General features: G+C 50.5%; 1 protein-coding gene across 3 annotated transcripts in view; it reads right to left on the minus strand.

Annotated features, from left to right (window-relative positions):
• The window catches only part of GRTP1 (growth hormone regulated TBC protein 1), a 28,187-nt gene that overhangs the window by 3,283 nt on the left and 2,651 nt on the right, over positions 1-22,253 (minus strand). Inside the window, exons 3-8 of one of the 3 annotated variants that reach the window (XM_084759900.1) lie at positions 17,418-17,576; positions 13,749-13,873; positions 11,057-11,153; positions 3,761-3,933; positions 3,501-3,686; positions 672-889 (exon numbers count right to left, since the gene is read on the minus strand). In XM_084759900.1, coding sequence (XP_084616026.1) covers positions 809-889; positions 3,501-3,686; positions 3,761-3,933; positions 11,057-11,153; positions 13,749-13,873; positions 17,418-17,576 — 821 coding nt within the window. In that variant the 3' untranslated portion in view covers positions 672-808. Of the gene's footprint in view, positions 1-671; positions 890-3,500; positions 3,687-3,760; positions 3,934-11,056; positions 11,154-13,748; positions 13,874-17,417; positions 17,577-22,253 lie in introns of those variants that run through there. The other 2 variants (XM_084759901.1, XM_084759902.1) reach the window with 2 other exon arrangements.

Below are 22,253 nucleotides of genomic sequence, written 5' to 3' on the forward strand. Positions count from 1 at the left end.
CGCCTCCAGCTGTCCCGTGAAGGATATGAACAGTAGTTATCAGGTGGGTAGTGCATTGTGCTTCAGGATTTGGGGCCACAGCTTTGATAAACCACAGCAGGCACATCTGCTGCAAGATGAGGGGCTCAGTGCTTATTTGTAACTGGCAGCTACCACTGACCAAGATGTGATCCAGCTTCATGAACAGCCTGTCCCCAAGGGATAGGTAGTGATGGCCTGGTAGGCTGTGCTGGACGTGGGAGACACAGATGGGTGTTTTGGAAGGCCAGTCTGCTAAAGAGCTTCTGCACTGAGTGATGGACAGCCAGAGGACAGGGCCCTGAGCAGCCTCATTTGTAAGGTCCACTTGGAGAAAAAGTCATGTTCCTGGAAGGGCAGGGTGGACCTTACTCTCCAGACAAACCAATGTCACCATTAACTTTCAACACTAGGAAACTCTCTGTGTTGACATACTCCACTCAACAAAATGCACATGTCATCTCGTGTTCTGACTTCGCAGGTAAAAATAAATGTTTGAACATGTGTGTTTCAAAAGAACAATTTGAAAGAGTCTGCTCTCTGCTTCCAAACATTCGAGTCCAGAACCAAACCAAGTGTGTCAGGCTTGGTGGGCACATGCTGAGCCAGCTCCCTGGACCAGGGCACTCAATTGATGACTCCAACGACGGGCATAATGTAGAATGCTATATTGTAAATCATTTGTTTTAAAGTTCACATTAAGAGTGTCATAATATCAAGTATTTACAAGAAGAACAAAGTAGGAATTAGTGAAGTGTGCTGTGGAAGCAGAGTTGCAGCAGCAGTGGGGCTACCTGAGTGCAGCTCTGCAACTCTCACGGAGCCTAGTGATGGTCGTCATGGACAGGCTTCCTGGCTCAGAAAATATTTTCTGGAAGAGAAACAATGGGTTTTTCCAAACAACCCCTGGTAACACATTTTCACTTTGGCTGGGCATGGCATTACAAGCCTTTAATCCTAGCACTCCGTAGGAAGGGGCAGGCAGATCTTTGAGTGGGGAGAGGGTGGCTCCCTGTCCTTCCTGCTGTTCTGGATGTCTGTGTTCAGGCCTCTCCCAGGACCAGCACCCAGGTCTCGAGGTGTGTCTACTCCAAGAACCACTCACTGCCCTGCCCTTCCCCTCTATCCACCATTGTGCTCCTGGCCTCATTCGGTCCACTCACTCTCCCACAGGGTGTGCACAAGCATGCACGTGCTAGTGCGCAAGTGTATGGGTCTGAAACATTACCAGGACTCAGAAGCAGCTTGGGGTCAGAGGTCACGGGAGGAATCAAGAGTTCCCAGTCAAAGAGACAAAGGCCACAGCACAGCTTTTTTTTTCTTCTAGAACTGGCAGATTGTTGACGCTTTAGACGCTGCTTATGTGCACTCAGTTGTCCTCACTTGACTGATTTTTACAACTGCCTGAGACTGAAGGAAGCAGGTGACCCTGAAATGATTCTGAAAAGCAGGCTGTGGTGGTAGGGGTGTGGCTAAGCTGGCAGAGTGCGTGCTTAGTATGAACAGGATCCTGAGTTTGGTCCCCAGCACCCCAACACACACACACACACACACACACACACACACACGGTGTTGCATACCTGTAATTTAAGCACTTGGGAGATGGAAGCTTGAAGGTCATAAGTTGGCTACATAATGAGTTTGAGGGTAGCCTGGATCACATGAGGCTCTGTCTTCAAAGACAGGTGTGTGTGGGGTGGGTGACAGAGCATGGCTCAGCAGGTAAAAGCAATGTAACCAAGCCTGATTTATTTATTATGTAAAGTGCTCTGCCTGCATGTACACCTGCAGCCCAGAAGAGGGCATCAGATCACATTACAGCTGGTTGTGAGCCACCATGTGTTTGCTGGGAATTGAACTCAGGACCTCTGGAAGAGCAGTCGGTGCCCTTAACCTCCGAGCCATCTCTCCAGCCTGTAACCAAGCCTGATAACCTGAGTTTATTCCAGGACGTGGTAGAAGGAAAGAACCGACTTCACACAGGCACTGTGGCACATGTGCACACTCGAGTACACACAATAAGTAAATGTACTAGAACCTTGTAGGCTAGGGGTCTGGTGAGGCTCAGTTGGAGTATGTGCCTAACATGCACTAAGCTGTAGGCTCAGCCCCAGAACCTCAGAAACTGCCTGTGTGGAGGCTCATGCCCATATTCTCAGCATTAGGGAGGTAGAGTTCAAGAACAGAAGTTCAAGGCCACCCTAGGCTGCAAAAGACCCTGACTCAAAAACAAACTGCAGGTGGAGAGAGAGGCCATGGGTCAAGTGTGCTGGCTGCTCCTGGAGCCGACTTGAGTTCAGTTTCCAGCGTCATATAGTAACTTAGAACCTCACTAATTCTAATTCCAGGGGCTTTTTAAAAAACCTCTTCTAGTCTCCATCTGCAACACACACGGTGCACATATATTCATGCAGCCGAAGCACTCAAACATAAAATAAATAAGTTTTAAAAGAAGAGCAACCAAACAAAGGTAGGCTGTGGTTGGCTTTAGTGCAAACCAGAGATGGAAAGGTAGTGAGTGCACAACCGTCAGAAATGGAGAGCAGCCAGAGCCGGGTGCAGTGGCGCATGCCCGTAAACGCAGCACTCAGGGAGGCAGAAGTGGGCAGGTCGCTGTGAGTTCGAGGCCAGCCCGGACTACAAAGCCAGTCCAAGGACAGCCAAAGCTACACAGAGAAACCGTGTCTCGAAACAAAAAAGTACAAGCCACTATGCCCAGCCTCCTGTGGTGCTTCTTGCCAGCACGGGGCTTCAAGGTACAGCTTGGTGGAATGAAGTACAATCTGAGACTTCAATATTGAGACAAAATCATTCCAAGTGCTGACATGATAGTGCACACCTTTAACCCCAATACTCAGGAGGCAGAGGCAGCCCAAGCTCTTAAGTTTGAGTCCAGTGTGGTCTGTGTAGGAAGATCTCTGATTTAAGACAAAAACTCTTGAAAGGTACCCTCGGGTTTTGTTTTGCAGCAGATCCTGCTCTGATTACACAGCTCTGGGCTCTGAGGGCCTCTCAATCCTCTAGGCTGTAACCAGCCTCATCCCCACTTCATGTTCAAAGGTTTCTGAGGCAATCTACACTGCCTGCACCAGGTCAGAACCCAGTGGCCAATCTACACGCATGACTGACTCAAGTGCAAAGGGTAACTATGCTGTCCCAGGACAGGAGGGAGTCCATGGCCATCTGTGGTCAACAGAACCTGCAAGGACAGGGAGACTTCATGCCTCCCTGGCTCCCAGACTCCTGGGAAACGGGAATACTCCCAACCAACGTAAAGGAATAGGCGCTCCAGGTAAAGAGCAGTGGCCTCGCACAGGAGGTCAAGAGAGACTTTTCAGCCACCTCAGTCAGCAGGTTGCAAATGAGGAAGGCAGGCAGAGGAGCAGCCATAGCTCAGAAAGGGAGGGAGCCTCCTCATGGGAAGAGGGACCAGGACAGAGAACTATAGAGCCCCTGCCCAGGCCAAGGAGCCCAGAGCTTACCTGCATGAACGTGTGACACTCCCTCACAAAGTCCCCTTTGGTGATCTGCTTGAACTTGTCACAGATGTCTGGAACACTGCTGGCTTCCAATATAAATTCCTGGTGTTGCTTAATTAAGGTCAGAGCAACCCGGAAGATGATTTTGGAGCCTTCGTTGAATAGACAGTCCCAGATTCGTAGCACAGTCTGTAGAGACACAGACATGCCCCTGTCATTCCACAGCAGCGCACACGGCTCCCGGGCTTAGTCAAGGTGCTCACCTCCACAGGCAGGATGTCCACAAACAGGCAGATGAACCAGCGGGACACCAGCAGCGTCCACAGCACACCATGGCCATCCATCAGGGCTGCCACGGCTGGTAGCTTCATCCTTACCAGCTCTGCCAGGACCTCCTGATCCGTCTTCAGCCCCAGCATTGCCGGGCTATAGTAATCTGTCGCATGGAGGGGAGAAGGGGAACTGGGAGTCAAATCGGCAGGGCCTTGAAGGGCAGGGGGAGGGGCAGAGGCCTATATCCTCAGCTCCTCGGTAGGCTAAGAAAGAATGATGTCAAGTTCAGGGCCCACTTGAGCTACAGAGTGAGTTGAAGGACAGCCCAGGTAACTCCATGAGCCCGTTTCAAAATGGAAGAGGAGGGCTAAGAGTTTTAGCTCAGTGACAGGGCATATGCATAGCATGCGCAAGGTCCCTGGGTTTTATATCCTGGAGACAGAGAGGGAGAGGGAGAGAGAGCGCAAGCGAGTGAGAGACAGACACAGGAGCTTTGAGGACACCCAGTTTAGCCACCAGAAGATGCAGGTTCTGTGTGATATTCTCCTTCCATGCTAAATCCTTGGCATCAGATTCTGGCCACCGCTGAATAGTGAGGAGGGAGTCACAGGTTAATGGGTCAAGTGTTTCGGGTTGGGCTTCAGGGCTGGACGCAGCTCAGCTGAATAGCGTGGGGCTGTCTAGCACGCCAGAAGCCCTGAATGTGATCCAGTGCTGCATAGAACTAGGTATGGTGGCACATGCCCTAAGTCTCAAGACTTGGGAGGCGCAACACTTGGCTACACAGTGTTTGAGATTAGCTTGGGCCACATGATGGGGTTGGGGGAGAGCAGAAAGAATGGGGATGGAAGTGTATTTTTTTACAATAATAAAAACCAAATTCATACTAACAAGTGCTTCCAACAGCATTTCATTTGTGTCTTACCAACATGCTTCTGGGTTTCTCTTTACAATTTCTTGTTCAGTGGTGTGTGTGTGGGGGGGGTGTATTTGGGCCGTGATAGCCATGCGTGTGAAGAGCAGAGTGCAACTTTACGGACTTGGTTCTCTCCATTCAACAACGTAGGCCCTTCCTAGGGATCAAGTGGGTTAGGTTAGCTTAGGGGACCAGTGACTTCACCCACCTAGCCATCTCACTGGCCTTCCTACTGAGTTCTTTTAACTTGTGATAAATTTTAATGCTTGGTTTACACTACAAAAGAAATCAATAGGTCTGCGATAAAAACAGAAACCACGGTACACCAATTACATACACCATGTCTTGCCCATGAACTGAATACACAACAGAGGCACAGGATGAGCAGTCCACAGCCCGACGTAGTGGCGCACGCCTTTAGTCCCAGCACTCGGGATGCAGGGGCAGGTGGATCGTTAGGAGTTCTAGGCCAGCGTGATCTACAAAGCAAGTCCAGGACAGCTAAGGCTACACAGAGAAACCCTGTCTCAAAAAACCAAAAAAACAAAACAAAACAAAACAACAAAATCGAGGTTGAAACCAAATCATTATACTAACATGGAGTTCCAAGGCAGCCTATCTCAAAAAAAAAAAAAGGAGGTGGGGGAAGGAAGAAAGAAAAACTGCCTCCTTTACATGCTTTTTTTGTTTTGAATCTCCCTCTGGGAGCCTCTCCGCCATTTCCTCTCCCCCTTGCTTTTGCTGTTTGCTTATTCTAGGTTTCTGAACTAGGCTTCACTCTCCCAGGATGACCTACAAGTTGCGACTGTCTTGTCTTAACCTCCTAAATGCAGGATTACACTCTCGGATTACATGCCCGGCTCTTCTTCCTAATTGTGCACATCCTGTTTAGCTGGAGAGGCGTGTGCAGAGAGAGCCAGGGCCAGCCCCCAGCCTCCTCATCAGCTCAGAAGAGGGAAAGGAGCTGAGCGGGAGCAGCAGAGGAGATTTGCAGAGGAGCATTCATGACCTTGGCCCTGCTTGGAGGCTTAGACCAGCTTCCAAAAATAGAGATGTTAAACTCAGGCCTGGTGAACTCCACGACACTGAGACAGTCTCCAAGGGGAGGATTACATTAACCCGGTACACCTGACCTCTTTCCTACCACTGTCCTGTGGAAGCACAGACCAGTGCAGCAATACCACCCTCGGACATTAGGTATGCCCAGTGTGCACAGTCACCTTGTGCAGTCAGAGCACAGCCCTCGCTCCAGGAGTGCCTCTCCTATTCACGTGCGAGCACAGCACCCTGCCTGCCCCAGGACAAGTCAAATCCAGGGAGAGCCACAAAGTGGTGTGGTCTGCAGGTGACTGCGACTCTCCCACCTATACCTTTCATCCTCCATAATGAAGATGTATGCATGCTGTGGCACACATGCTGAGACTTGACCTGTTTGCTTTTGATTACTGATAAAGGATGTGTCAACAGCACTGTCATTAGTGCCAGTATGCAGGAAGCCCACACTTGCTGGCAGAGAGGCTGTGCTGGGAATGAGGGAGTCGCCACTTCCTGTTATAAACCACCATGGAGGCCAGCTTGGCCCTCCCCGCAAGCAGCCTAAATGAAAAGTCAGTGCCAGATGGTGGTGGTGCACTCCTTTAATCCCAGCACTCAGGAGGCAGAGGCAGGTGGCTATCTATAGTCTCTGGGAATTTGAGGCCAGCCCGTTTTACAGGGTGAGTTCTAGGACAGCCAAGGCTACATGGGAAAAAAACTGTCTCGCCGGGCCTTTAATCCCAGCACTCTGGAGGCAGAGGCAGGCGGATCGCTGTGAGTTCGAGGCCAGCCTGGTCTACAAAGTGAGTCCAGGACAGCCAAGGCTACACAGAGAAAACCTGTCTCGGGAAAAAAAAAACTGTCTCAAGAAACAAAAATGAACGAACAAAAATGAGGAGGGGGAAGAGGATGAAGAGTCTGGGAAAGCTGTGTATGGAGACATCAGCTCCTGGGACGAGAAGGAATGCTGAGCCCTGGGCCCAGAGCTATCACACTGTGTGAGCGCCACCCTGCATGCCCAGCCTTACAGCTAGATCTACAGCTCTGTGCCCAGACCACAGCGCCTCACCCCCAGCTCCACCTACCGGGACACAGTCACATCCCAGGTTCAAGGGCATCCTGAGGGTTAATCCCAGATCTGAGGCTGAAAGACAGAAACAGACCTACCTGCTCTTTGGGATAAAGGGTCTGTGTTCCTTCATTTTGTCCTAAACCCCAGGCATAGCATAAGTGTCTGCACATGGGAAAGGAGGAATGGCCATTGAGTCACCAACAGGTGCCACCTGTGCGCTTCTAGTCCAAATCCTACTTGGGCTGTCACAGTGCCTGCCCCCGGTCTCCTTGATCACAAGGGTGATAGAAACACAAAGCATTCTGGGAGAGGCTTTCTTCCCCAGCATGCCTCACAGTACCCAGCTGGAACTCTCTTACCAGCTATTCCTACCCATCATCACAGGCACCCAGGAAAACGGCACAACGAGGTTTGGTGTCCAGGAGCCTGTGGGCTTGGGGTGCACCCTGCAGTTTGAGGTGGCACTGCTTTCTCCCCCACTCTCTCCTGGATTTCTGAAACAGGAGCTCCCTATGTAGCTCAGGCTGTGCTTGAACTCGTGATATTCCTGTCTTAGTTTCCCAATGCTGGGAGTACAGGTGTGTTCCATCATACCCAGAATACACTGCTCTCCCTCTCCCGGCTTTTCAAGACAGGGTTTCTCTCTTTCTCCAGTGAGAGAACTTGGAAGAGTAAGTGGTGATCATGAACATTAAACAGACTTTAAAAGAAATCAAGCTGGGAAGCTAAGCAGGGTGAACACGCAGCCCTGCACTGGGAAGCCGGGCACGGTGGGTTTCTATGATCTCTGTGAGTCTGAGCCAGCCTGGTCTCCATAGAGAGTTCCAGGCCAGCCAAGGCTACATGATAACACCCTGTCTCAAAAAAGTAAATAAGAACTAGGAGATGGCTCTGGCTGCTTTTCAGAGGACCTGGGTCCAATTCCCAGCGCCCACATCGTGGCTCATAACTATCTGTTACTTTGGTTTCAAGGGATCCCAACACCCTCTTCTGGTCTCTGATGGCACCCACCATGCGTGTGATGCACCGGTATGCATGCAGGCAAAACATCCATACACGTAAAATCTTTTAAAATACAAATTTAGCCGGGCGTGGTGGTGCACGCCTTTAATCCCAGCACTCGGGAGGCAGAGGCAGGCGGATCGCTGTGAGTCCCAGCCTGGACTACAAAGTGAGTCCAGAATAGCCAAGGCTACACAGAGAAACCCTGTCTCGAAAAAAAAAAACAAATTTAATAATAAAATCTTACATTTTCCTAATTCCTAAACCTATTAATTAATAATGGCAGATATTTAAAGGCAAAATAAGTACTGAAAATTAATTGGCAAATGAAAAATATGCTATGGTGGGGAGATTAAAACTCAAATCCTCCTTCCAGAATGAAGGTGCCCCAATATGTGGGCACAGCACAGTACTGGGATCCCCACTTCTTTCTGAGCTGCCATGGCTGGAAGAGAAAGATTGGGATAATACTGCTCAGCTTATTTTTGCTGCCCGGCTTTCCGAGGAAGAGCTAGACTCACAAAGTCTAATTCCCAAAGGATACACCTGACCCCAGGAGCCAACCTACAAGTCCCACAAACCAGGTCACAGCCAGGGCAGGGCAGCCACCAGGAAGCCACCGGGAAGATGCAGAGTCTGCTTAGACCTTGCCAAGACCAGCAGGACAAGGGAGTCCCACTCCATCCATCCTTCCTTCCTGCATCAAAACTAGACCCTGGAGCAGCAGAGACCAGGAGCCCCTGAATATCACATTCGAGTCTGGCTTTGGCAGGTGTTTCTGTGACCAGCAGTTAGTAACCTATTTCCCAGCATTCCAGTGGAAAAACAGGTCCAACGTCTTCCTGGACATGCAGGAATCCATTCACTAAGGAATGGGAGGGTGCCAATGTGAAGGAAAGGTCTGTAGCCAATGGTGGGCAGGCCCTCTGGGCAGACACAGAATGCTCCACCCCACAGAGGCCATCAGTTTGACATCAGAGCCCTTTCACATGATGACATGACACTCCCAAGTGAGCATCCTTGGCTTAAACTGGGATCTAGGCTGACACTTGGCACCTGCAAGCTTCTCATGCTCTGGGACACTAGGATGAGAAAAGCTAACAGACAAAATCTGAAGCCAGACATGACGGTACACACCTGAGGAGCTCTGTGAGTTCGAGGCCAGCCTGGTCTAGATAGCAAGGTCCAGGACAGCCAGCGTTCACATAGTGAAACTCTATCTCAAGACAAAAAGACCTCAGTCAGCTTCAGGCAGCTGCCTAATGACAGGCACAATTCCAGGGAGGCAGAAGAGGAAGGGGTGGGGCTAGAGAGACCCAGCCTCAATTAGAGGTCTAGGGTTGGGTTTGGGGCAGCCCTGGGCTAATCAGGTGGCCAGTGAGACACTCAGGCTCTCACACCCTACACTTCCTCCTCCTTGAAGAGACCTCGGCATTTCCAACAGTTTTCATCAGGCCATGACCACATGCCCCATGGGTCAAGAATACCTAATAATTCACCACTTTGTGAGTGCCCCCTCTCCTAACTGCAAGAGCCTTCCAGGCTCTGCCCACCAAGCTGCATCCCTGTACCTCACACCCATAGGGCCTCTTGACACAATCCAGACACTACCCCTGTTACCCATGGACAACACACACTTTCTCCAACCAGGAGCTACCTCACTCATGGCATCTTTAACAAAAACTGCTGATACGGGCTTTTTTGTCTTTGCGGCAGGGTCTCACTGTGTTGCCGTGAGTGGACTGAAACTTGCTATATAAACCAGGTGAGATTCGAACTCACAGAGCTTGCCTTTGCCTCCTGAGTGATGGCACTAAAGGCGTGTGCCTCCATGCCCAGGCTCCTTCCTTCCACAAGTCCAGCTGGTCTCTGGCATCCTGCCTTAGTTAGGGTTCCTATTACTGCACTAAAACACCATGACTAAAAGCAATTTGGGGAGGAAAAGGTTTATTTCGATTTATAGTTCTACATCACAGTCCATCATGAAGGGAAGTCAGGACCGGAACTCAAGCAGGCCAGGAACCTGGAGGCAGGAGCTGATGCAGAGGCCGCAGAGGGAGCTGCTTAATGTGGCTTTCTCAGCCTGCTTTCTTCTAGCACCCAGAGCCGCTAGCCCAGGGATGGCACCACCCACAGTGACCTAGGCTCTCCCACATCGATCATCAATCAAGAAAATGTACCACACACTTGCCTATAGGCCAGTCTCGTGGGGGCATTGTCTCAGTTGCTGTTCCCCAAATGGTTCTCACTTGTGTCAAGTCGACATCAAACCAGCCAGTACAACACACCCCTGCCTCTGGGCCTCAGACTAACAGCAGCAGCAGCAGCAAGGTGGGCTTGCTTCCATCTGGTGGGTCCCAGTCCATGAGCATCTCCCTACTGTAGGCGTCAGCAAGGTGTCTAAGCTCAGGTACCCCACAGTCCTGCAGTCCTCCAGAACCCAGGCTGGGGAAAGTCAGCAGGAGGTCAGCCTTGAGCTGATACATCCCCTAGGCCTCCTTCCCTGGGGCACAGGCTCCACCAATATGAACATACAACTTAGGGTGAAGTGAGGAGGTGAGCAGCATCCAAGAAAACAGCCCAGGCTCAAGGCCACACACTCTCTCACGTTCTGACACCCTTCTGCGGGGCCAGGTGTAGGGCTAGACAGGCAGGAAATCATCTCTCCCAAGTCAGTCATCTCCCTCAGGTGGCACGGCCTCTTCTCAGTGAACCTCTCTCAGCAGCCCAGGGTCCACACATCGGCTTTACTACAGCTGGTGTTTGCTCTTCTCCACTAACGAACAGGCCAGCAGATTTGACAAAGACTTCCCGTTTACAACGTGGCAACCCTTGGCAATAATGTGCCGAGCTCTCACAAACTCAGTAAGAGTTTGGACTCTGTGGCTCTCATGTATAATCAACTCAACTACAGAAAAAGCCACATGCACAGGGAAGGGACCAGGGGGACACATGGCCAAAGGCAAGACCACACCCTGAGCAGAGACCACGGAAACCCAACCTTTCTTAACGTCAGCTCGGTTTTCACTACATTTCTCCCCTCTCCTTTTCTCTGTCTTTCCAGTGTTATGATCAAACCCCAGACCTTCCTTCATAAGAAAGAGCCAGAGAGTGTTCTATGCCTGAGTCACACCCCAGCCATGTCACTCCATCCTGACTGGACAGCCAGACCTTTTCAAAGACTTCAGAAGTAGGGTAGGGTGGGGTGGGGCCAGGTGGGGCGGGGCGAGGTGGGGCAGATAAATAGACCCTTCAACCTACCAGGCAGGATTCTTCCAACAAGAGCATCCAAGAGCCAAAAGGACTCCTCTTCATCCTTAGTGATGAGGATCAGATACCCTGCTATGAAATTCATTCCCTGCAATCAGAATGAAAACACAAACGTCACCTAGAGCAGCAGGTCAGCTCACAGCAGGCTCCACTCTTCTGCCCTTCCTGGAAATGTGTGGAGCTCCCTAACACGTGACCCATTAACCAGTTCCTCCTGTGGTGGTGACCCCCAACCATAAATCCTTTCACCGTTACTTTATAACTAATTTTGCCACTGTTATAAACCGTAACATAAGTATCTGATATGCAACCCCTGTGAAAGAGTCTTTGACACCCTATAACCCCGCCCCCCCATCCTCCCCACTCCTCACCCCGCCCCCCCCATCCTCCCCACTCCTCACCCCGCCCCCCCCATCCTCCCCACTCCTCACCCCGCCCCCCCCATCCTCCCCACTCCTCACCCCGCACCCCCCATCCTCCCCACTCCTCTACTCCTTCCCCCGCCCCCTGCTGCAAGAGGTCATGACCCACGGGTTGAAAAGTGCTGCTCTAGGTCTTTACACAGCATGGAGGAGACCAAAGGGCAGTTGTCCACGTTGTTCAGCTAGTCAACGTGAAGGATTCAGCCTGAAGAACACTGACTGCCACCGCTCAGAACACAAAACCAAAGGCGCTCGCCTCCCAATGCTGGCCTGTAGCGCAGACAGTGGTGACTGACACCTGAGTGATCAGCCTGAGACAATTGACCAGCGCAGAGGGGAAACTGCTAGTGCTTGTGGTTTTAAGAGCAGCAAACATCAGCCAGGCCTGGCGACATAGCCCTGTAACCCCGGGCTTTTTTGGAAGCTGAGGGAGGAGGACCACAAGTTCAAGGCCAGCCTGGGTAGCTTACTGAGTCTCTACCTCCAAATTAAAAAAAAAAAAAAAATTAAAAGAGGACCATAAAACAGTTCCAGGGGAGGCACTTGCTTCAATGTTCAGTCCTTAGTAGCCCAAAATGATAAACAATAGAAATCAGTGAGGACCATGGTCCTGACTCGAGGGGTGGGACGGTGGCAGGGCTCGGTCCCCAGAGGGCAGGTGCTGGCACAAAGCCAGGCAGAGGCCATAGTCCTTGGAGCTTATGCTGAGGACCTGGGAATGTGTGTTCCTGCCACCCCTGAGAGAATGAAGCTTTGTACAACTTCTCCCCCCCTCCCTTCTGTTCACCTCTACTCTCTAAAATAAACATGCATTTCCTCTGGAAAAGAGGGAAGAAATCCGGCTTGCCACGGCCAATAGGATAGGCTCAAATAATACCAAGTGGCACCGCTTGTGTGATCTGCACAAATATTCACTTACCACAAGCCAACGCCCGCTGCCAGAAACAGAGCCCCCATACCTGTTCTGTATCTCCACTCGGTGCCTCCAAGAATGAGACTCAAGTAAGATGCCCAGTAAAGTGTTTGTCCTACAACTGAATTTGAACCCCCAGTACCCATGTGAGAAGGCAGGCATGTCCTGATGTGCTGGGGGCGCAGAGGCAGGTGGATTACTCTAGGGCCTACTGGCCAGCCAGTCTGCCTAAGTTAGCAAGCAGCAGGTTCCGTGAGCTCAGAGGGCCATTTCTTGAAAATGAAGTGGGGACTTATCTATAGGGTGGGACACTTGATGTCAACCTCTGGTCCCTACATGCAGATGCATGCACAGACATGTGTCTTGCACACAAAGGCTCAGTGACTGAGAACGTCTCAATGATGCAAAAGGCTCCTGGCTCAATGCCCAGAACTTTGACTTTCCATGTTACAGGCAGGTCTGTGTCCCCAAAGCCAGAAGTCGTCTGCCTCAGAAGTGGTATGTGTCCTTACAAAAAGAGAGGACAGGGCTGGAGAGATGGCTCAGAGGTTAAGAGCAGTGGCTGCTCTTCCAAAGGTCAAGAGTTCAATTCCCAGCAACCACATGGTGGCTCACAACCATCTATGAGATTTGGTGTCCTCTTCTGGCCTGCAGGTATAACATGCAGGCAGAACACTATATATATAATAAATAAATCTTTTTTTTTTTTTAAAGGCATGGGGGACCTAGACACAGACAACAAGCAATCCCAGGAATGTCAGACTCTGGGGTGGAGCCTGGGCAGGAAGTAGAACAGATCATCCTTGACAGCTACAGAGGAGGTAGGCCTGACTGTGGTCCAGCCTGCACCTGGGTCTCATATTTCCAGGACCATTTGTGGGTTAAGCCATGCAGTTGGCAAGCACTTAGGCCCCAGAAAACTCCCAAACACAATCAGGAAACTATTTCTCAACAGGCAATCCAAACAAGACTCAAATCTGGAGGTAGGATCTATTATCTCAAGCTTCCAGAAATACCCTCGAGGCCAGCACTGCAGTGCACGGTCCTCCACACCCACAGAAAGTCTGCAAAGTGCACCTCAGGCCTCAGGCTCTTTGCATTCTGTGCCCACTCAGTGGCATTCCCACAGTTTCCAAGTTCCACTCACCTTATTCGCCAACAGATTGCACAAAGTCATCCAACAGGTGCCACGCTGCAAGCTAGGCCTACTGTGAGAGAAGACGCTGCACCCAGAGCTCATGAGCCAGGAAGAAAGCTGTACGTGCCACATGTCATTGCTATGGACCTGTGGGTGCCAAATGACACCCCACCCCAACACATGCCAGCTCTTAAGGCACTGGGGACTCACCTGGCAGTACCCCACACCTCGGTTGTGTAGTCCATATGCCAGCAGCACATTGTACAGCGTCTTCTGAAGACAAGGATCCGCTGTCTTCCGGAACCTCACGTTGTCAGGGAAAGTCCGGTTCAGGTCTGCACAGAAATGCACCAGCGTCACCGTCAAGCCTCTCTCTGTCTGCCACAGTGGCCAGATTCTGTCTTGGATCTCAGGAATGGCCACCACCTGGCTGCACCTGAATCACCCCAGAGAAGCCTAGCCACCACGTAAGACGTGCTGCACACACCTGGGCCTGCGTGGAGCACAGGAGATGGCATACTGCACCAGGAAGGACAGCACTGATGGCGCCCAGTGTTCTTTCAGAACTGGGAGTGGCAGGTGGCTTCCCGGAGCTATGGTCTCCACTGGACAGTTCCAATTGCCCTATCAGCATGGAAGAAAACTTCTAGATTCCAAAGATCAAATATAATAAGACTAAGACTGAGCCAGGCATGGTGGTGCACACCTTTAGTTCCGGCACTGGAGAGGCAAGCGGATCTCTGTGAGATCCTGGTCTATAAAGTGAGTCCAGGACAGCCAAGGCTACATAGAGAAACCCCTATGTCTCTAAACAACGCCCCCCCAAAAAAAAAAAAAAACCTAGGGCTGGCCTGGAGCACACTCCTCTCGGATCCTTTAATCCCAGTACTATGGAAAGAGAAACAATCCGATTTCTTTGAGTTCAAGGCCAGCCTGGTCTACATATAGGGTCTTAGGGCTATATAATGATATTCCATCTCAACTAAACAATACCAAAATGCCAGGCATGGTGGCTCACATCTGTAACTGTAACACTCAGGAGGCTAAGGCAGGATGACTGCTGAGACCAGGGTTAGCCTGGGCTACGGAGTACACTGCAGTTTCAGAAGAACTGAAACCAAAAAAAAATAATGCCCAGAATATTGGGAGAACAGGCAAGAGTCCCTTCAGAGATAAACCAACGCCAGGAATTATGTAAACTCGCGCTGCCGGGTTTTGTGCCTAGGCTCTCCTGCCCCGGCCCTTCCTGCCCTTTCACCCTCTATAACCTCCCAGACCCAAAACATCTCCCCTGGGACTGTAAACACATTCAGTGACGCAGACTGGTCACAGCAACAGCAGCGCTTCAGACTAGAGCTACTTCAGACTAGAGCCGAAGGCTGTGCTTACCCTCTCTGAGACCCCTGACCGAGACATTTTCCCACATGTCTCACTATGACATAGGCACCTTGTTCATGCAGCACCAAAGTGGTTCTGTGGACATGGAAACCCTACCATGTGCTCACTAACGCTGTTTATCCAGACACTCAAAAGTCAACGCACTGGCACTGTGGCTCAGTGGGTAGAGAGCTTGCCTACATGCAGAAAGCCTTGGGTTTGAAGCCAGCACCACAGAACCCAGATATGGGAGCATGTAACCCCAGCACTCAGGAGGTGGAGGCAGGTCATTAGTGATGTCATAGGGAGCGCCAGGTCAGGCTGGGAGGCCATCCTCTCTAACAAACACAGGGCCTTGCCACCAAGCCTGATGGCCTGAGTTCTGTTTCTGGTACCTACATGGTGGAAGGAGAACCACTTCCCACAAGCTGCTCTTTAATCTCTGTCTTCCAACCTCTATATATGCACGTGAGCGTACACACACACACACACACACACACACACACAACCAAATAAAAGTAGTAGTAATAATAATAATAACAACAACAACAATAACTAACACAAGCCAGGTACATCTGTTGTCCCAGCACTTGGGAGGTAGAGGCAGACAGACTGTGAGTTGAGGCCAGCCTGGTCTACATAGCAAGTTCTAGGCCAGCCTCAGGACTACATAGTGAGACGCTGTCTCAAAAATAAACACATGATTTTAAATGGCTTACGTGATGGAGCTTACACGTGTCCCACGGGATTGACAGAGACAAGAGGAGACTGACAGCCCAACGTAGAAGTCCTCTGGGAAACTCCGCCCAGTAGGGGATCGGGACAGATACTGAGACTCAAAGCCAGACTGTTGGTTAAGAGCTGCGAGTCATATGGAAGAGATGGGGGATGGAAGGACGGGGGTCAAGGGGTGTTAGAAGCTCCACAGGAAGACTGTCAAGGCTGCAGGATGTGGAGGGGGGGGGGGAGGGCTGCACAAACTGATGCACCAACCAAGGGCATTGCAAGCAGAGAACCTAGAGCCCTGTTCAGATGTAGCCGATGGACAGCTCACTCTCCACATGGAGAAGGGGAGGGGAGAGGGGGGACTGCTTCTGACATGAACTCTGGCACCCGAGAGATTTGATCACTGCCCCTTGGTGGAGAGGCCCTGTGGGAGCACAGAGGAAGGAGATAGAGGCTACCCAGATAAGGCCTGATAGGCTGTGGTCAGATGGTGGTCAGAGGTCTAGGGGAGGGGAATAGGGCAGAAGAGGCGGGAGGGTGGGAACAGGAAGATAAGAGCGAGGGGATTACAACCAAGATGTAATGTGAATAAATTATAATATAAAATATGTGTATGTAAAAAAAGTAGAATGCCACATGCCGGGGCTGGAAACTATGAGGACAATTTTGGTTTGAGGAATAAAAGGTGAACTATGATGTGCATAAATTCCCACAATAATTTTTTCCCCTAAAAATGCACTAAACGGAACCTTTAAAATTATTTTTCCAGCCGGGTGGTGGTGGCGCACGCCTTTAATCCCAGCACTCGGGAGGCAGAGGCAGGCAGATCGCTGTGAGTTCGAGGCCAGCCTGGTCTACAAAGCAAGTCCAAGACAGCCAAGGCTACACAGAGAAACCCTGTCTCGAAAAAAAACAAAAAACAAAAAAATCATTTTTCCAAACAAACAGTAACAGTCAACTGTATCTAATATTCTCAGGGCTACCTCCCTGGGTTCCACAGCCCCCACAGACTGCTTCAATCCCCACAGGCCCTGCCATGTGACCTGAGGGTGAGGAGGGCAGTAGGGGCTGCAGGATGGCCCCACCCCACCCATGGCATGGACGGCCTCCCCGACGCACCCCGCCTCTGTGCTGGTAGGTAACTATAAAAGTCCGGCACAGTAACGCCCTGACACTGGGGTCCTAAAGGACAGGAAAGGAGATGCCATAGATAGGGCCCAGGGCAGTCACAGTGGCCACCTGACACCAGGGCCTCCATAGTGACATCAGGTGACCGTAACCAAGGTCACCTGCTTGGTGCCATGGTGACACCATCTTCTCAAGCTCCTAAAACCCTCATAAAGGAAATTCGATCTTTGTACTCATTTCCTCACGAGCTAGCGGTCACACAAATGTCTGCCATTCTCCTTGTGAACCCTTTAGTCTTGATTTCCCCTCCAAATTTAGCACCTTGCATCCTTACTAAGGCAGAATTACACACACACACACACACACACACACACACACACACACACACACACACCAGAGACAGGGTTTCTCTGTGTAGCCCTGGCTGTCCTGAAACTCACTTTGTAGACCTGGCTGGCCTCGAACTCCGAGATCCAGGCTGCCTTTGCCTGCTGGGATTAAAGGTGTGCTCCACCAGTCACCCGGCAAGGCAGACTTCTTTATTGCCTAGGACTTGAGCAAGAGTGGAGCTCTGCTCCTGGAAGGATGCTAGTCCACCCTCCCCATCCAAGCTCCGCGGGTACCAGGCACTGGGCGCAGGCCTCCCACCTGTCCTGATGGCTTCCTCCAAGCTGGGGCTACTTTCCCCCTCGAGCAGTCGGTGGTAATATCCAGGGTTCTGATCCATCTGGGCCTGGGCTCCACTCACAGCCATCCAGACACGGGCCCGGTGCTCCAATGGGATTCCCTTTCGGACATAGCGCTTCACTGAAACCCAGAGAGACTGAGGTGAGCTCAGAGCCCAGTGGGCGGAGAGGGGGGCGGGGTACAGGATGATGCTCTGGTCTTCCTAACCCAATGCAGAGATGACCCAAAGCTTCCTGACTCTGCCCAGGAAGACACAGTCACAAGGCTTCTGAAATGGAACACGGCCAGGTACACACAGTAATGACCACTTCCTTCTATTGCACTGACTAGCCAGTGCGGGGTCAGGCTAGGGCTGCGGGTTCTAGCCAGCCTCTTGTTCTTGGTCCTAGATGGCTGCTCTGCCCACCATGGTGCAGGACCAAATAGCACTGGTCCAGCTGGGGCGGGCAGAATAGCAGGTGTTTGGCATATACAAGGCCCTGGACCCTTAGAACCAAAAGAGACAGAAACAAAACAATTTAAAAATGCCTCAGCTGGGAAGTGGGCAGACCTCCACACTTCAGATAGAGAGGCGAAGGCCAAGAGACTTCAGGGAGGCAGACTCAGGGACTTTAGACACCAGCCAGGTACTGGTCCTAACGTGGAGGAAGGGAAGAAGGAGACACCGGCCAGGTCGGGCGGCCACTCAGAGTATGGCTGCAGGGGCAGAAACCAGAGGGAGGCCAAAGATGCCCACTCAGAGGACCCCATGAGCCCAGAGGGACCACCGCTTCAGCACAGGTCTGCATCCCCACCCCCCCACCCCCACCCCCAGCATACCATGCTGCCTATAAACTCACAGGAACAAACACAGTATGGTGTTGGTGACGGGTTAGGTAAGCAGATTCATGGGACACAATCGAGTCTGGCTAACAGAGTTAGTTCAGCTGTTAAGAACATTAATTGCTATTCCAGAGGATCTGGGTTCAATTACAAGCACCTGCACACATGCAGGCAAAATACCCATAAACATAACTTTTTTAAAAACTTAATTTTTAAAAAGCAATGCAGAAAAAGTCACACAAAGCCAATTGCTTTCTGACAAAAGTGGCAAAGGAAATTCAATTAAAAAACAGTAGTCTGTCCAAATGAAGGATGGTTAAAATAAAACGACACTAATAGTGTAAAATGTGCAGCCCCTGGAGCCCTCGGGCGGGGCAGGAATACAAAAATGCACAGCCAACTTTGGAAGATGCCCGCAGTTTCTTTTCTGCCTCCCCTCTTCACCCTACTCCTTTTGATTCTAAGAATCAGATTCTAGGCCTCATACGCACTAGATGACGCAATTTCTTACCAGTTTTAAGCCTTTAATAAAAATCTATCGATCCTACTAAGAAAACCTGAAACCAAAAATTAATCAATTAACAACAACAAAAGAGCTGGGTGCAGTGGTACACACCTTTAATCCCAGCACTCAGGAGGCAGACGCAGGCGGAGTTCGAGGCCAGCCTGGTCTACAAAGTGAGTCCAAGACAGCCAAGGCTACACAGAGAAACCCTGTCTCAAAAAACCAAGGCACGGGGGAACAGAAAAAAAAAACAAAACAAAAACAAAGAAAATAAAACCTGAAGCCTATGTTCACACAAAAAGCCTGTGTGTGCTTTTTCCGTTGGCCTTTCAAACCCAAAATGTCGAGCAGATAGGCTGAAAAAACACCTGAGACAAAAAGGAATGAGCCGCTGTGGCTCACAAGACCATAGCTAAACCTCTAGTGCAATATGGAAACCAGACTCAAATGCTGCAGCCCGGCCAAGCATCCTGGGAAGGCTGACTCAGAAATGACATAAAATTCTGAAAGTTTTAACTTTTCATGTGTCTAGAGGTGAGGAGTACCCATGACAGTACTGGATCCCCTGGAGCACAGCCTGACACAGATGCTGGGGACCAAACCCGGGGCCTCTGGAAGCCAGATGCACTCTTAGCTACGGACAGACCTGAACAGCCACCTCCCCTCCCCAACTTTTTTCAGTTTTTTGAGACAGTACCTCACTATGTAGCCTTAGCTGGCCTAGAACTCCTGGCCTAGAACAGCCTGGACCAGGCTGGCTTCAATAAGGCGATCCTCCTGCCTCTGCCTCCTAAAAATTGGGATTAAAGTCACTCAGGCTCTCATTTGAATTTTAACAGTGCCTTGCTGTTTGCCTAAGATCCTAAAACTGTACACTCATAAGAATGAGTGTCATTGTAAATTTTAAAAATAACTTAGTAATATAAGGTTTTTGTCGTTTGTTTTTAAGCAAAGGGTAAAATAGTCCCACACACCAATTCCCGCACCCGATACCTGAGCCCTGAGCCCAAGCATGCCTCAATTTCCGTACTTAGCCCAGCCATTGGAGGGGCAGAGACGGGACATCCTGCTGGCCCAGAGGCCAGTCTCCAGCACAACTTTTATCTTATCTAAACTTACTTTGCTCTTCAGAGGGAATGAAGACAGCTTTCTTGCCCTCACAGACCGATCTCCTTCTGAGGGCGCAGTTCACCCACAGCCGGCCAATAAAACCCTGCAGAGAACCCTAGGGAGAACTGGCCTCCACCTGTCTGCCCAACCAAGTCAGGCGAAAGCCAGGTGTGGGGCGTTTGGCTCTGAACCTGCTTCTTCAGTTTCACATGGATGCAGGTGTGTGTGACTGAGCGCTAGGAGGACAAAGAAGCACATGACTCCACTGCTTGCCCCCTGCACCAAGAAGGGAGACTAAGGACGGGATGAAGGGCTGAGCTCAGACTCCCCCTGCTGCAGAAAAAGCACGTTCTGTTCTCGGGGCTCCTGGCGGATCTTCACATAGGGCAGGAAAACAGCATTCATTGTACCTGTCCTTGATCAGCAGCATGACTGACAGCTGCCATCTGAGATGTCTCAGATAACAAGATTTGCAGGTAACTGCAGGAGATGCTGGGCAGGGAGAACCCAAGGAGAAGAGCCTGTGGGGCCAGCTTTTTCCCAGGCTGCACTCAGGAGGCGGAGATACAAGCATCTCAAGTACAAGGCTAGCCTGGACTACATAGCCAAGACACTGTCTCAAAAAAAAAAAGGCACAGGCAGACACACACACACACACACACACACACACACACACACACACACACACACACGCACATGCATGTGCATGCGCCCATGTGTGAGCACACCCAGAGACAGAGAGAAAGAGAGGCAGAGACAGAGACAGAGAGGGACCTTTGAGGCCTCAAACCAACAGCACAAACCATGGCCTAAAGCACCTTTTCTCTTGTAGACAGAGGGGGCATCCTGAATCAGAAACCTCTTTGGGACATACAGAATACCAACATGGTGACACTCCCTGGCACAGTCAGTGGTCAGTGACTCCATTATAGGGGACTTGGCCAGTGGTTCCTAACACCCTTTTACCACAGAAGGTGCCTGCCTTACACAGACAAGGCCAAGAAGACCAGCCTAAAGCCAGGGCACGAAAGGAAGCACCCGGCACCTGACGACAAAAAGAATGGGATAAGTGTGACAAAGAGAATGGAAGGAGCCACAGCTCTTAATAGGATGTGTACCTCGCCCTGGACCCAGCGTCTCCTCTTCTAACCCAGAAACTCTCCGCCGCCTTCAATCTCCTGCTGGCTGCTGCTGAAATCTGCAACTTGTCTGCCCTACTGCTTCCTCTCTTGAAGGCCAGTAAGACGCCTCCAAGTTTCCTTCTGAACCTGTTTCAATTCTTTTACCAACCCCAAGGCACGGTGATGCATGACTCTAAGCTCAGTACTCAGGAGGCAGGGCAGGTGGATGTCTGCGAGTCTGGTCTACACAGCAAGTTCTACATCAGCCAGCAATGGAAAGTTCATACCTCAACAACAGCAACAACAACAAACTGGCCAGTGAGATCAAGAACTTCAAAAGGGGCACCATGCCACCTACTGACTCAGACAGGCAGACAGACAGACAGAAAGACAGACAGAACATCTCCAAAAACAGAAAGCTATGTATGGTGGTAAGAAGACATAATGCTGCACTCAGGAGGCAGAAATACAAGGGTCTCAAGTTCAAGGCTAGCCTGGACTACATAGCCAAGACACTGTCTAAGAAAAAAAAAAAAGAGACACAGGTAGACACAGAGAGAGACAGACAGACAGAGACAAATCAGCAGATATCAAGGAGCCCCTGGCTCCTACCCCGACATGGACACACATCTTCTTAGATCATGTGATCTCTCTCCTGGAGATACTGCCCTGCTGAATACACTACGTCAACCTAGAATATGCCATTTCTGGAATAACTTGTCTACTCCTGTTTTATGCTTGCTTGAACTTGGCCAATACTATAAGCTCTCTACCTAGAAATACACACTGCCAGCGAGGTAGACTCCTAGCAACCTCACACACCTCTTACAGATATTAGGCTTGCTTCCTGACAGGACATCAGGACAACTCTCACCCTGCCAGTGGCCAGACACATCTGTCTACACCAGTTATACCTGTCACCATAATTACAGCCTAATGAATATTACATAACCAAAATAATATTAAAGCAAAAACCATGGTTAAAACCGGTTAACCTTTTGTGTGTGTGTGTGTGGTGCTGTGCATACTCAATCTCAGTCAGCACTCAGAAGATGGAGGCAGGTGGATGTCTGTGAGTTCAAAACCAATCTGGTCTACATAAAGAGTTCTATTCTATTGCAGCTCTGGCTGCTCAGTGAGACACTGTCTTAAAAAAAAAAAAAAGGCAAAGGCAAAAAGACAGGCTCTGTGTGTGTGGCCTTGGCTATCCTTATTAGATAGACCTACCTGGTCTTCATG

The sequence above is a fragment of the Acomys minous genome (genome assembly GCF_964271855.1).
Source record: "Acomys minous genome assembly, chromosome: 15".
In the NCBI taxonomy this organism is placed as follows: Eukaryota; Metazoa; Chordata; class Mammalia; order Rodentia; family Muridae; genus Acomys; species Acomys minous.